Below are 13,629 nucleotides of genomic sequence, written 5' to 3' on the forward strand. Positions count from 1 at the left end.
CGCAAAAAAACCTCAGACATATATAAAATCACTCTAGGGGTAACGCTGGAATACACTTAAAATATTTTAAGACATTTTAAAATTGCAATATATGAAAAAGCTAAAAACTCCAAAAATGTAAAAACTATGCCCATAATGGTGAACATAAAAAAAACAACATGGGCGAAACAGATAAAATAGACTTTTAAAAAATGCACAAGTTCAATGAAGAATAAGTCACAAATGCAAAAAACTAGACAAAAAAAGCGCAAAATGCAGTAATAAATTGGGTTCTTTATCTTTTATAGGAGAAAAATGGTTGAGGTAGAGAGAAAAAGTGAATTGTATTTTTCAGACATTTGCTCCCACAGCATTTATCAGTAAATAATATTAAATATATATAAAATTCATAAAGTAACAAATTAATGTCCTACTAAAAGGAACAAAAAGTTAATTGTCAAATGGAATGTCCTTTAAGTGCTTTATTGATCTCTACCAAAAAACGTAAGCTACTATTTTATTAATGCTGTCAGAACAGAACTCCAAGAGTCCATTGTTATCAAAACTCTAATGGGCAGGGTTCACTTTGCCTTACCTCATTACACAGAAGCAGGACTACTGGATCAGATATTTTGCTTTATAGGGAACCTGTGAAATTGTACGTGTGGACCTATCTGTGGCCACCATAGTATAGAACACGAGGAGCTCAACAGATTGATATGTAATTTTGGGAGAAAATGATTCAGTATATTTAGCATTTTTTTCATTTAAATCTATTCTTTTTCTATGGTCAGGAGTCCAGTGGGTGGTCCTACACCGTGATTGACAGTCAATCACTGACCTCCTACTGGACTCCTAAGCCGAGGATGAGCAGGGAATAAATAATCTGAATTCTTTGGATTAGATTATATGAAACTTCCCACTGATTAACTTTTCAATCTCAATGTAATTTTCTGTTACAACACTTCTCTGGTCTAAATTTGAGTAGAATTATTTTTGACCGTCTCGTGCTCCTGACGTCTCCATTTTTCTGTAAACGTCCAGGTTATCCATGCGTGTGATATGTAATTCCCAGGGGAAGAAGTTCTTTAGTTGTGCTTTTCTCTTTCCCTTTGTCACAAGAAGTTCCATGTCACTGTTGTCCATAAGGCGAATCAGGTCACCGTCTGGGTCCTTCATATTCAGAGCCAGGTCAATGCCAGGGAACTCGTTTCTGGATTAGGCAGCATGAAATTAATAAGTAAATACATTTACAAAATAGTTTCAAAATTATACAAGGAGAGTAACATTTTGGACACTGCTAAAAGAAAAGATGTACCGGCCACTGCCTTTATTGACCAATTCTACACCTGGCTTCTTCACTTTCTCTCTGCTGACATTCCCACCATCATCATGGGTGACTTCAACATCCCCACTGATACCCTTCAGTCAACAGCCTCCAAACCTCTGTCCCTTACTTCATCTTTTGGACTTACTCAGTGGTCCTCCGCAGCCACCCACACAGACGGACATACACTAGACCTGGTCTGCACCCGTCTCTGCTCTCTATCTAACTTCACCACAACCCCTCTCCCTCTATCCTACCACCATCTGTTCACTATCTCACCCCTGTCCTCCTGACCGGTCATCCATGTTCGGCAACATGCGCACCCCCGCAGAAACCTTGCACTCCTAGACACCCACATACTCTCTGACTCTATCCTACTGGCATCCATATCATCATTCCATGACACAGACAGTGCCACTGCTTTCTACAATGCCACTCACGCATCAGCTATTGACACGGTTGCCCCTCTCGTTCATGGCAGACATATCAATAGACTACCCTGGCACAATAACACCACTAAAAAGCTCCGGCAAGTGTCCAGGGTTGCAGAGCGGCGTTGGAAGAAAACACATTCGCAAGACGACTTCACTGCATTCAAACAGGCAACACTCGCTTTTAAATCTGCTCCCACCTCTGCTAAACAGGCCTACTTCACAACCCTCACATCTTCCCTATCCTACAACCCCAAACAGTTATACAAAACCTTTAACTCCTTCCTCCGCCCCCCACTGTCCCCTCCAACCTCCCTCATCTCTGCTGAGGACTTTGCCACACACTTTAAAAATAAGATTGACCAAACAAGGCAAGTCTTCATTGTTCAACCACCACAACCCCTTTGTATACCAGACCAATGCCCAAACCCCATAACCTCCCAATCCAACATCACTGAAGGGGGGCTTAACTGTCTTCTCTCCAAATCACACCTCACCACCTGTGTGCTCGACCCTATCCCATCCCACCTCCTCCCCAACCTCACCACCACTCTTATCCCATCCCTAACCCACCTCTTCAACCTATCACTAAGTTCTGGCACCTTCCCTTCTGCTTTCAAACATGCCACAATCACGCCTATCCTTACAAAGCCAACCCTCGATCCAACTGATATGTCAAGCTATTGCCCAATATCACGGCGGCCATTCGCTTCCAAACTCCTGGAGCAGCACGTCCACGCTGAACTTTCTTCGCACCTCTCATCTAACTTGCTCTTTGACAATCTACAATCTGGTTTCCGCCCCCATCAGTCAACTGAGACAGCCCTGACCAAAATTACTAACGACATACTTACAGCCAAAGCTAATGGACAATACTCTGTACTCCTCCTTCTAGACCTGTCCTCTGCTTTTGACACAGCAGACCACTGCCTCCTACTACAGATCCTCTCCTCTTTTGGCATCAAAGACCTCGCCTTATCCTGGATCTCCTCATACCTTTCCAACTGCACATTCAGCGTCTCGCACTCCCAACACTAACTCCTCATCCCACCCTCTCTCTGTTGGAGTCCCCCAAGGCTCTGTTCTAGGACCACTACGCTTCTCAATATATTCACTTGGCCTGGGACAACTCATAAAGTCCCATGGATTCCAGTACCACCTTTATGCTGATGACACTCAGATCTACCTTTCTGGCCCAGATGTCACCTCTCTGCTGTACAGAATCCCGGAGTATCTATCAGCCATATCCTCCTTCTTCTCTTCACGCTTCCTCAAACTCAATGTGGACAAATCTGAATTCATCATCTTTCCTCCATCTCATAGATCTTCCTTACCTGACCTATCTATTGCAATTAACAACATCATGCTTTCCCCCATACCGGAAGTCTGCTGCCTTGGAGTAACCCTTGACTCTGCCCTGTCCTTCAAACCGCACATCCAAGCTCTTTCGACCTCCTGTCACCTACAGCTTAAAAATATCTCCAGAATCCGTCCTTTCCTCAACTGTCAATCTAATAAAATGCTTGTGCATGCCCTCATCATCTCCCACCTTGACTACTGCAACATCCTCTTCTGTGGACTCCCTGCTAACACCCTTGCACCTCTCCAGTCCATCCTTAACTCTGCTGCTCGCCTAATTCATCTCTCTCCTCGCTACTCCTCGCTACTTGCTCCCATTCCCTCAGCGTATCCAGTTCAAATTACTAATACTAACCTACAAAGCCATCCATAACCTGTCTCCTCCATATATCTCTGAACTAATCTCCCGATATCTTCCCTCGTGTAATCTCCGGTCCTGCCAAGACCTCCTTCTCTCCTCCACACTTATTCGCTCCTAACCCAACTGCCTCAAAGACTTCTCCTGAATATCCCCCATCCTCTGGAATTCTTTGCCCCAACACGTTCGACTATCAACCACATTCGGATCCTTCAGACGGAACCTGAAAACCCACCTCTTCAGGAAAGCCTACAGCCTGAACTGACCCCGCTGCTTCCTCACCACTACCGGAGCTACCACCTTACCAACACCGGAGCTCCTACAACCCTGAACCTACTGTCTCCTTCCCCATAATCCTGTAGAATGTAAGCCCGCAAGGGCAGGGTCCTCGCCCCTCTGTATCATTCTGTAATTGTTAAGTTTGCTTACTGTAAGTGATATCTGTAATTTGTATGTAACCCATTCTCATGCACAGCACCATGGAATCAATGGTGCTATATAAATAATAATAATAATAATAATAATAATGTACACAATCATATTAGAGATCTGTGTTAGATGGATCTTCTATCCTTTACCGTTCCATCGTGTGTCACCAATTTTAAAAAGGGGGCACACACAGATTTGTGTTCTAAGAACGGAGAAATAGCAGCACACAGACGGGAAGATTTATCAACATGTCTAATTCTAGACAGTTTCAAAAATCCACCAAATTTAGTCTGTCTAGTCTAAGTGTACACCACCTATTAATGAGGTTACCAAAATTTTGGCAAATTGGCCCCCGATTCATAAAAGCAATTTTTTCCAGAATTCTGTATTAAATTGTTTTGAAAAGTCACAAAAATGTTTACACCACTCATTAGAAATTCTTGATTCATCATGAGACTTGTGTATCTTAATGAATCAGTAGCCTCTGACTCCAACTAGCCTCCTAATCAAGACCGACGAGAAAATTGCCAGTCTCGATGAATCGGGGCCATTATATTACAGAATAAGCTTACTCCCCTTTCTGGCCAAGCCATAACATTTTGTCCCTGTACAGACAGGACGTATATACTGTCTAAAACACACAATAAATATAGTACAAGTCATAAAAGTTTTTTGGGGCTCAGATTATGCCAGAATAGTAGCGCATTTAGCTTGATAATAACGCCCCAGAGCGTCTACGAGTCTATAATATAGAACTGTGGTGGCGGAGTACAATGTGATATGCATAAGCTCCTTACTTTCGCACTAAAAATATACATTTCTTATTACTGATTTTTCTACAAATCATCCCAATGTGTGTTTGAAAGGTATCCATGTTCAATTTAGCCAAATACTTAAATATGAGGGTCTCAATTCATCAAGACCAGTCTTGATGATGAGGCGTGATGAAGGGAGATACGCCTCTTAATGAGTCAGGTGCATCTGAAAAGTGGAATGGGTCTCCGTGTGATTTGCCACAAATCTTACTCCAGTCACAGACTGGAGTAAGATTTCTGGTGTAAGGTAAGCCACAACTCAAAGTTTGGCCAAACTTTTTGAGACTTTTCAAACTAATTTATGCCAGAATTCTGCCGAAATTGCTTAGATGACTGATTGCTTTGAGGGGCCATCATACACATTAAACTGTCGCCCTATACTACTAGTAATATTGGCAGTTTCGATTAAATTAGTCTAATGTGTATGAGGGCCTTACAAATTGTATAGTAAATAGATACTAAAAGAGTAAAGACAAGTATTGCAATAAAAAATTATTCCACAGGCTGATATCAATTAATAAATAATGTGTCAAAAAGCGTAAGCAATAAACAAAGAGCACCTCCTCCATAATGATATGTAGTACATAGCATTTAGTACCTGAAGGTGAAAATAAAGTGGGAATAAATAAATGCAGATCAGAAAATGCCAACATTAAAATACACACAGTTAGAATGTTTTGCCTCACGTATCGCCACAAACAGGCTTCCTCAGGGGTCTATACTTGTCTTTAATATTATGGGCTGCATCAATGCACTCTATTATTGCTATGGGATCAGTGAGTTTATAATGCAATTTGTGACCATATATTGTATATTATTTGTGGCAGTGCTTCAGGTTGAGCGCCTTTGTATATGTTTTTAGTCTTTTTTCTTTGTATCTATGAATTCTTGTATAAAGTCTAAATATTAAATGAAATTCTCACTTTATTTTAATTCTTGAAGTTGCTATTAACAGCACAATTAGGGCAGATATTACATTTGTAAGTCCATAATGAAACATCGTAGTGACCCAGTTATGTAGATAGCACGCCTGGTCCCCCATGCAACACTCCAAAGTGACCCATCTACATAACTGGGTCAGTACGATGGTTAAAATCAGATGTGGCTCCTGAACTAATTATTTATAGCTGTGCCATCCTTGTCTATGGGGCTTATGCAATAACATAATTTGTTTGGACATTTCTAATTATGAGGCTTGTGTAATAAAATCATTAATTTGGACATTAGTTCCTTTATCTCAACATTCCCGTTTTAAAGGAAATCCGTCACCTGTTTTTTTATGCCACATCTGAGAGCAACATAATGAAGGAGCAGAAATCCTGATTCCAGTGATGTTTCACTTACTGGGCTACTTGCTACAGTTTTGAGAAAATTGCAGTTTTATCTGCTGCAGATCTACCAGTTCTCTGACTGCTGAGCCCTGTATGACCCCGCCCACATCTCTGATTGGCTTCTTTCTGCGTACACAGTGCATAGACAGAAAACTTCAGATCAGTGATGGGGGCGGGATTATACAGAGCTCATGAATATGGAGGATTATATGGCAGCAGGTTTAGCAGTCCTCTGGTGATAATCTCCTGCTGATAAAACTGATTTAAAAAAAAAAAATACTACAGCAAGCAGCCGAGTAAGTGACACATCACTGGAATCAGGGTCTCTGTCTCTACATCATGCTTCTCTCAGATTTGGTGGCAAAAACCAGGTGAAAGATTCCCTTTAACTATATGAAATTGTACCTACTGTTTTGATATTGCAAGCATTATTTATATAACTAATAACTAACTATATAACTAATCAATTGTTGAATCAAAATCTTACCATTGCCCCCTCATTTTTTAATCTGCTTTAATCATGTCCATTGTGATTTGTGTTTTTATTGTAGCCTTTTTCATAATAATGTAATTTTGTTGATCAATTGAAAAATTTATTTTTTTATTTTTTTAATGCAATATTTTTGGTTTATTATTTTGGTTTTTAGACCCTTAAACTGCTCAATAATATATAATTTTTAACTTCTGGAAAATCCTTGGATTTAAAAAAACCTTTGAGATAGCAGCAGTTGGAAGTGCGTTAGTTTGATATGAATGGTATCAATACACAAAATGAAAATGTTATATTTATTAAACCGCTCGAGGGATTGTTACTAAACCTGTTTCTGCAATACTCCTGGTATCACGGCAAAATATTCTGTAAATGGCGAGGCTTGTCTGGACAATTTAAGTTATATATAAAAAAAATTGGCTTTATTTTTTCGAGCAGTTATTGATTTTCTTCTATGCTAAAAACACCAATAGTGCATACTGAAGTCAAAAAGAAAAAGGGAAAAAGGAAAAAGGGAAATCGGCTCACCAAGCGTGGAAAAATTGTTACCTGAATCACGGACTACAGACCGACTTCTGGAGAGAACAATAAAGAAGAAAAAATCCAGCATCCGCAATAATAGAGAAAAATTAGACTAAAACATCACTTTTAATGGTGACAATTAAAAATATAAGAACAAAAGAACATGTGCAATACAAAAATAAAAATAAGTGGGGAGGGAAGTGAGGGGAAACAGGGACACAAATGTACGCGTAGGCCTGTGCCCCTGTTTCCCCTCATTTCCCTCCTCACTTATTTGTACTTATGTATTGCACATGTTCTTTTGCTCCTACATTTTTAATTGTCGCTATTAAAAGTCATGTTTTAATATCATTTTTTTCTATCATCGCCAATGCCAGATTTTTTCTTACTTAGTTCATACTGAAGCCTTTGTGAGAAACGCTGCTTCTTTCAACCAAGGGAAATGCCACTTGCCAGTAATAATGTACATATTGAATAAACCAGCCAATTAAAGCGTACGATAAACTCGATGTCGTCAATCTTTTACATAACAAGAGATCAATTGATTGGATTCACTGCACAGTTCATTAACCGGCCTCAAGCTTTATTTTCAGATAGGAGAGGCTTACCTTATTAACTGTAGCAGTTCGTTGTATGACGGCCGTTTCTTCACATCCTCTTCCAGGGGGATATCTCTGCAACACAGAAGATTGTACACATCTGTGCGCTGCATAGTTATAACGGGAACGGTGACAGCAATAGCGCCCCCTACCATAAATACCTGATCGAGCACACATCATAATCGTGGAAGTAGCAACGTAGCCAGCTGGCAGGAAACTTTTCCTCCGGAAGATCCTTGATGATTCTCACGAAGGACAGTGGGAAAATCCCTACTCCATCTGCAGTCGATCCCTGATAACCAAAGCAAGACGAGCACGTTGGGTTATAATACGAAATATACAGTATTACTGCTGATTATTTTATTAGCATCTCAATTATCAGATGCATAAGTAACATGTGGCCTAATAGCATAGTGTCCTACGAACAGTCACCTAAGAGGGGATCAGTCAGCAAATTTGACCTTACAAACCTAACCAAAGTGCTAGATAAGAGATCTCAAAAGCTGTTTAAACATATCTTTGTTGTACTTTAGTAGCAGCATAAATGATAAAAGAATTACCAGGAATCTGATCCATATGTGCTGGCGTTTACCACCTTAGACGCCTTGGCCAATAGTGACCAAGGCATCTAGGTGGTTAGACAGAGCGGGGCACCACTCTGTCACTTGATGGCTCACTACTCCTGAAAAATTATCACAGGGTGCAATAGTAGCCACAAAAGCTGGGGACCCTATAAAGGGCCCTAGATGTTATGACCTGGTGGTTAGGACAATAATGGACCTGGTGGTTAAGTGCACACGGAAAGACCTGATAGTTACAATAATACAGGACAAGCTCTGGGACGTGGGAACTCTGCTGACCGCAATCCCTAATCCTATCACACACACTAGAAATAGCCGTGGATTGCTCCTAACGCTCCCTATGCAACTCGTCACAGCCTAAGAACTAGCTAGCCCTAAAGATAGAAAAATAAAGCCTACCTTGCCTCAGAGAAATTCCCCAAAGTAAAAGGCAGCCCCCCACATATAATGACTGTGAGTAAGATGAAAATCACAAACACAGAGATTAAATAGATTTTAGCAAAGAGAGGCCCGACTTACTGAACAGACAGAGGATAGGAAAGGTAACTTTGCGGTCAGCACAAAAACTACAAAAACCACGCAGAGAGCGCAAAAAGACCCTCTGCACCGACTCACGGTGCGGAGGCGCCCCTCTGCATCCCAGAGCTTCCAGCAAGCAAGTCAAAAATCAAAATAGCAAGCTGGACAAAAAATAGCAAACAAGAGAAAATAAGCAGGAACTTAGCTTCTGCTGGAGAAGACAGGTCACCAGAACGATCCAGGAGCGAACTAGACCAATACTAGAACATTGACAGGTGGCATGGAGCAATGATCTAAGTGGAGTTAAATAGAGCAGCCAGCTAACGAATTAACCTCGTCACCTGTGGAAGGAAACTCAGAAGCCGCAGCCCCACTCACAACCACCAGAGGAAGCCCATGGACAGAACCAGCCGAAGTACCATTCACGACCACAGGAGGGAGCTTGACAACAGAATTCACAACACCTAGACTTGCCATCTTGTAATCCTTAAAGGGGTTGTCCTGTAATCTAATACTGATAACTAGTGATGAGCGACCATACTAGGTACTCAGGTTTTCCAAGCATGCTCGGGTGTTCTCCAAGTATTTTGGGCGTGCTCGGAGATTGTTTGAGTCACCGCAGCTGCATGATTTGTGGCTGCTAGACAGCCTGAATACACGTGAAGATTCCCTAACACACAGGCAATCCCTGCATGTATTCAGGTTGTCTATCAGCCGCAAATCATGCAGCTGCAGCGACTCAAACATAATCTACGAGCACGCCCAAAATACTCGAGCGTGCTTGGAAATCTCGAGTAACAAATATACCCAGTCATCACTACTGATAACATATCCTTTCAACACATTTGCATAAATCAGAAGATAAAGCAAATATAAGAAACTTTGTAATAAACTATATGTAAGGGGCCCCCAACCTGTGGCTAGGGAGCCACATGTGTGGCTCGCGGGTGTTTGCTAGACCTGGTTCTAATGCACAAAGCTGGCAAATAGCTATTAAAGGCAGGCTTCCAGATGGCGACTATTGAGAATAACCCCACACAGAAGAGAAGATCTGGATGCAAATATACTTGCTTTGGGTGTTTAGGGATAATTTACAGAGATTTCCCCATAAACAAAACATTAACATTTTAATCAATAGATCTTGGAATAATAATAATTTCCACAATTGGATGTGTTTAAATAGAATATTCCTGTGCCGAGATAATCTTATACATGTTCCCCTGCTGTGTACTGTGTAATGGCCGTGTCTGACCGTACAGGGACATGGTCGGATCATGAAAACTGCTAAAATCTATCATATTAAAAAAAAGACTGCCAGCTCTCTGAGGGATCATATTAAGATGTCTATGTAAGGATAGGAAGAAGGAGGAGCAGAGGGAAAGGGAAGCACAGAGACATAAACCCTACAGCTTTTTTCTGGTAAGTGTTTTATCTCCCCCTAATGCTGGACTCACAGATATATTGCTAAGTACCTCTTTAATATGGTTTACTTGCTGCTGCATCTTCTGGACATGTACTACAGAGGTAGGAGGGAGCAGGAATCCATCAAAGCTGTGTGTGCTTTGTATGGGACAATTCCCTACATTCCCGAACACAGTAGTAGTGATGCTCATAAGGCTTTTGTCACGGTTCCACCCCTCAGTGTGTCTGGGATGCAGTTACTGACAGCTCAGCAGCCCAATCTGGTACAGGGGAGTGCTGTCAGTAATTTAACAGTTTTGTTATCCAGTCTGGCAATGGGACGTGCTGAGCCATCGGTGTGTTGATTGACAGCTCAGCAATCCAGTCTGAGACTAGGAGGCACTGGCTGTCTCAAGGTGTTCATTGTCTCAGATGATTGCTAGCCTACTTAACTGGGCTGTTATCCCCAGACTTCTGCCAGATGAACATTCAGCTACTGTGTGGTGTATTACTCTGTGCCTTGCATTCTGTTTGTAGATCTTTCGTTGCCTGACCTTGGACCTCGTTCTGAGCATCCATCTGTTTAACCCTTTCTGCTCTGATGCTATCCTCCTGGTATTCTGACCTCGGAATGTTACCTATGTCTTTGCATCTTCCTTCTGTTTTTGACGTACCTTCCTGGGTTCTGACCTTGGACTCCTTGATTGTCCTGACTTACGGTTTGGCCGTAAGAAGTGACTCAGAGACACATTACGTCAGACCAATATGTTTCTCTTTTTCACCAGTCTGGAGCCTGTTCACACGTTTTGTGACCAGGTGGCGAATTTGACATAGATGACTCACGATCTGGCTAAGGAATGGCAGAGTCTGGAGTCATCGCCATATCAGTTGCAGAGTCAGATAATTAATTTGATGAAGACCTCCTATAGGCCTCAACTGCCAGCAGTTGCTGTGACATCAGTACCTACTGATGTACAGTTGGTCTCTCCCGAACCTGTAATGGCTCTCCCTAATAAATTTTCGGGAAAGAAAGACTAGTTTAAGGTATTCAGGGAGAGCTGTAGGTTACTTTTCACCCTGCACCCCCAGACGTCAGGGAAGAAGTTCCAGTGGGTGATATAATCATGTCCCTACTGTGAAGGGTTCCTCAGACCTGGGCATTTTTTTTGTCCCCATAAGCCCCAGAATGGTTTTCTGTTGATGCCTTGTTTGACAGTTTAAATCTGATATATGACGAATTCAACAGGATCCCGGTCGCTGAGGTTAAAATCATGAATCTGGCACAGTAGGGGTCGCACAGCTGGGGACTGCTGTACTAAGTTCCACCGAAGTTCTGTGGAACGATGCTGCTCTCAGGTGCCCATTCCACAAAGGCCTTTCCAAAACCCTTAAGGATGCTGTGGCCCTGAAATTAATGATGCCCCTTGTTCTCTGGTTGAGGCCATGACCTAGGCCTTGCGAATGGACCACAGAATTCATGAGATATGTGGTGAACAGTAGGCTGCCCATTATATGTCCCAGAAGCAGGTCCATTTACCTGAGGTGGAATCATTGGAGGTTAGAGTTTCCAGTCTTCGTGTTGTGGAGAAGAAACGTAGAGAAGATCTCGGATCCTGTACTGTGGTCTCCCTGGACATTTTCTTAGGAATTATCTAACTCTTCTTCAGGCTAACAAACCATCGGGAGAACATCTGAGTCTGGGTGATGGCCGAGGAGATCAGCTAGACTCGCAGGTACCCTTTTATTCCTCTGATAAAGTACTGATAAATACAGTATTATTCTCGAGAACCTTGTGTTATATATTGGCATTCATTGACTGTGGGTATGCTGCTAATTTTATTGATTCGGGACTGGTTCTGAAGTTAGGGTTAGGGACAGTTAGTTTAGAAAGACCAACTCAAACCTTTACCCTTGACATGACACCGTTAGCCCGGAATTTGGTCAAGAGGGCAATCGTGGTTTTCACTCTCCAAATGGGAGCACTCCACTCTAAATTCATCTCCTGTTTTGGATAATTTACCTGCTGGGTTGGTACTGTGGCTTCCATGGTTGCAGATTCACAATCCTGGTATTGATTGCTGTTAGAAGGAGATTGTTAAATGGAGCCCCAATTGTTGAAAGAAATGTCTAAAAACTGTACAACTATGCTCCTCTAGTCTGAAAATCTGCCAGGGTACATGAAGGACTTCGGAGATGAGTTCTCCGTAAAAGAAGCAGAGCTACTACGTCCCCATCGTCCCTTTGATTGTCTTATTGATCTTAATGCTAGCGCCAAATTGCCTAAAGCTCGCCTTTACAATTTGTAGGAGCCTGAATGGACCACATTGAAAGAATATGTTAACGAAAGTCTACAGAAGGGTCATATCCATTCTTCCTCTTCCTCTGTAGCTGCCAAACGTTTTCTTTACGTTATGCTACATTATTGGGGGTTATTCTAGTACATTGTATATGAACGTGTTCCTCACGAGACCTAATCTTAGCAACCCTACTGTTTTATATATGTACACTCGTCAATCAATTTGCTGATATTTAGCACTGTATATATGGCAAAGCATGTGGTGAATTATACTGTATGTCTCTTCTACAGACCGTCAAGTAACTCTTACAAAAAGACGAAAGAGGGTCAAAACATCAGGACTTTGTTGTTACTTTTCTTGTGTATTAAACTATTGTGCTTTCTCAATGGGGTCTAAATGGTAATGTTTCTCCTTGTGGAAAGTGACAAGCCAAGCCTGGCATGTCAGAGTGAGGAGACTTATAAGCCATGCATGCTCGTCTGGGAAATTAAATAGCCAAATTGTCTCTTCACAGAGAAAGAGGACTAAAACTCTAGCACAATAAACTCTTATCAGCATCACTTCTGCTGTGTTGAAGAGTCAAATACCCTGATTGATTAGCACTTTCTCGTTCCTCTTCTTACTGAGTGCACGCACTCTAATATTCTATACTCTGCTGTATATGGGAGACATCATACCAGTTGGTCTCCACTCACTAGCTAGAGACAACGGAAATGTCTACATAGAGCTTTCAAAGGGGAAAACTGGTGGAAGATGCAGGATACAAGTCAAGTAATGGCAAAAAATAGTTGTTCCATTATGTACACACGTCAGCTTATTTTAAAAAGTCAACTAAGATTACAGGTACGCTTTAATACATCTCCCTTTTTCTGATTGTTACCTTTTTGAAAAAAAGGAAAGAAAAACATGTTTTGTATCACCATATCCAAGCTGGCCTGAAATAAAATATTTTGCTATTGGACCCACATAGTAAACACCATTAAAGGAAAGGCAAGTAAAAAAACACAGATTTTTGACACCTTGCTTCTAAAAAAAAGAATGAACTAGAAAGTGCTGAAAAGCCATATGCATTCAGGATTTGTAACAATAAAACAGCCTGTTCCACAAAATAACATGCTCCTTCAACACAGCTTCTTTGATAGAAAAATAAAAAATAAAGTTATGGCTGTCAGAATATGGCAACATAAAGAC

General features: G+C 41.4%; 1 protein-coding gene across 3 annotated transcripts in view; it reads right to left on the reverse strand.

Moving 5' to 3' along the window:
* Positions 1-261: 261 nt before the first annotated feature.
* The window catches only part of NCF4 (neutrophil cytosolic factor 4), a 74,821-nt gene continuing 61,453 nt past the window's right edge, over positions 262-13,629 (reverse strand). The window contains exons 9-11 of one of the 3 annotated variants that reach the window (XM_069736868.1): positions 7,802-7,932; positions 7,650-7,715; positions 262-1,192 (exon numbers count right to left, since the gene is read on the reverse strand). In XM_069736868.1, the coding sequence (XP_069592969.1) occupies positions 970-1,192; positions 7,650-7,715; positions 7,802-7,932 (420 nt within the window). In that variant the 3' untranslated portion in view covers positions 262-969. The remainder of the gene's footprint in view (positions 1,193-7,649; positions 7,716-7,801; positions 7,933-13,629) is intronic. The other 2 variants (XM_069736869.1, XM_069736867.1) reach the window with 2 other exon arrangements.

The sequence above is a fragment of the Ranitomeya imitator genome, chromosome 8, assembly GCF_032444005.1.
Source record: "Ranitomeya imitator isolate aRanImi1 chromosome 8, aRanImi1.pri, whole genome shotgun sequence".
NCBI classification, from domain to species: Eukaryota; Metazoa; Chordata; class Amphibia; order Anura; family Dendrobatidae; genus Ranitomeya; species Ranitomeya imitator.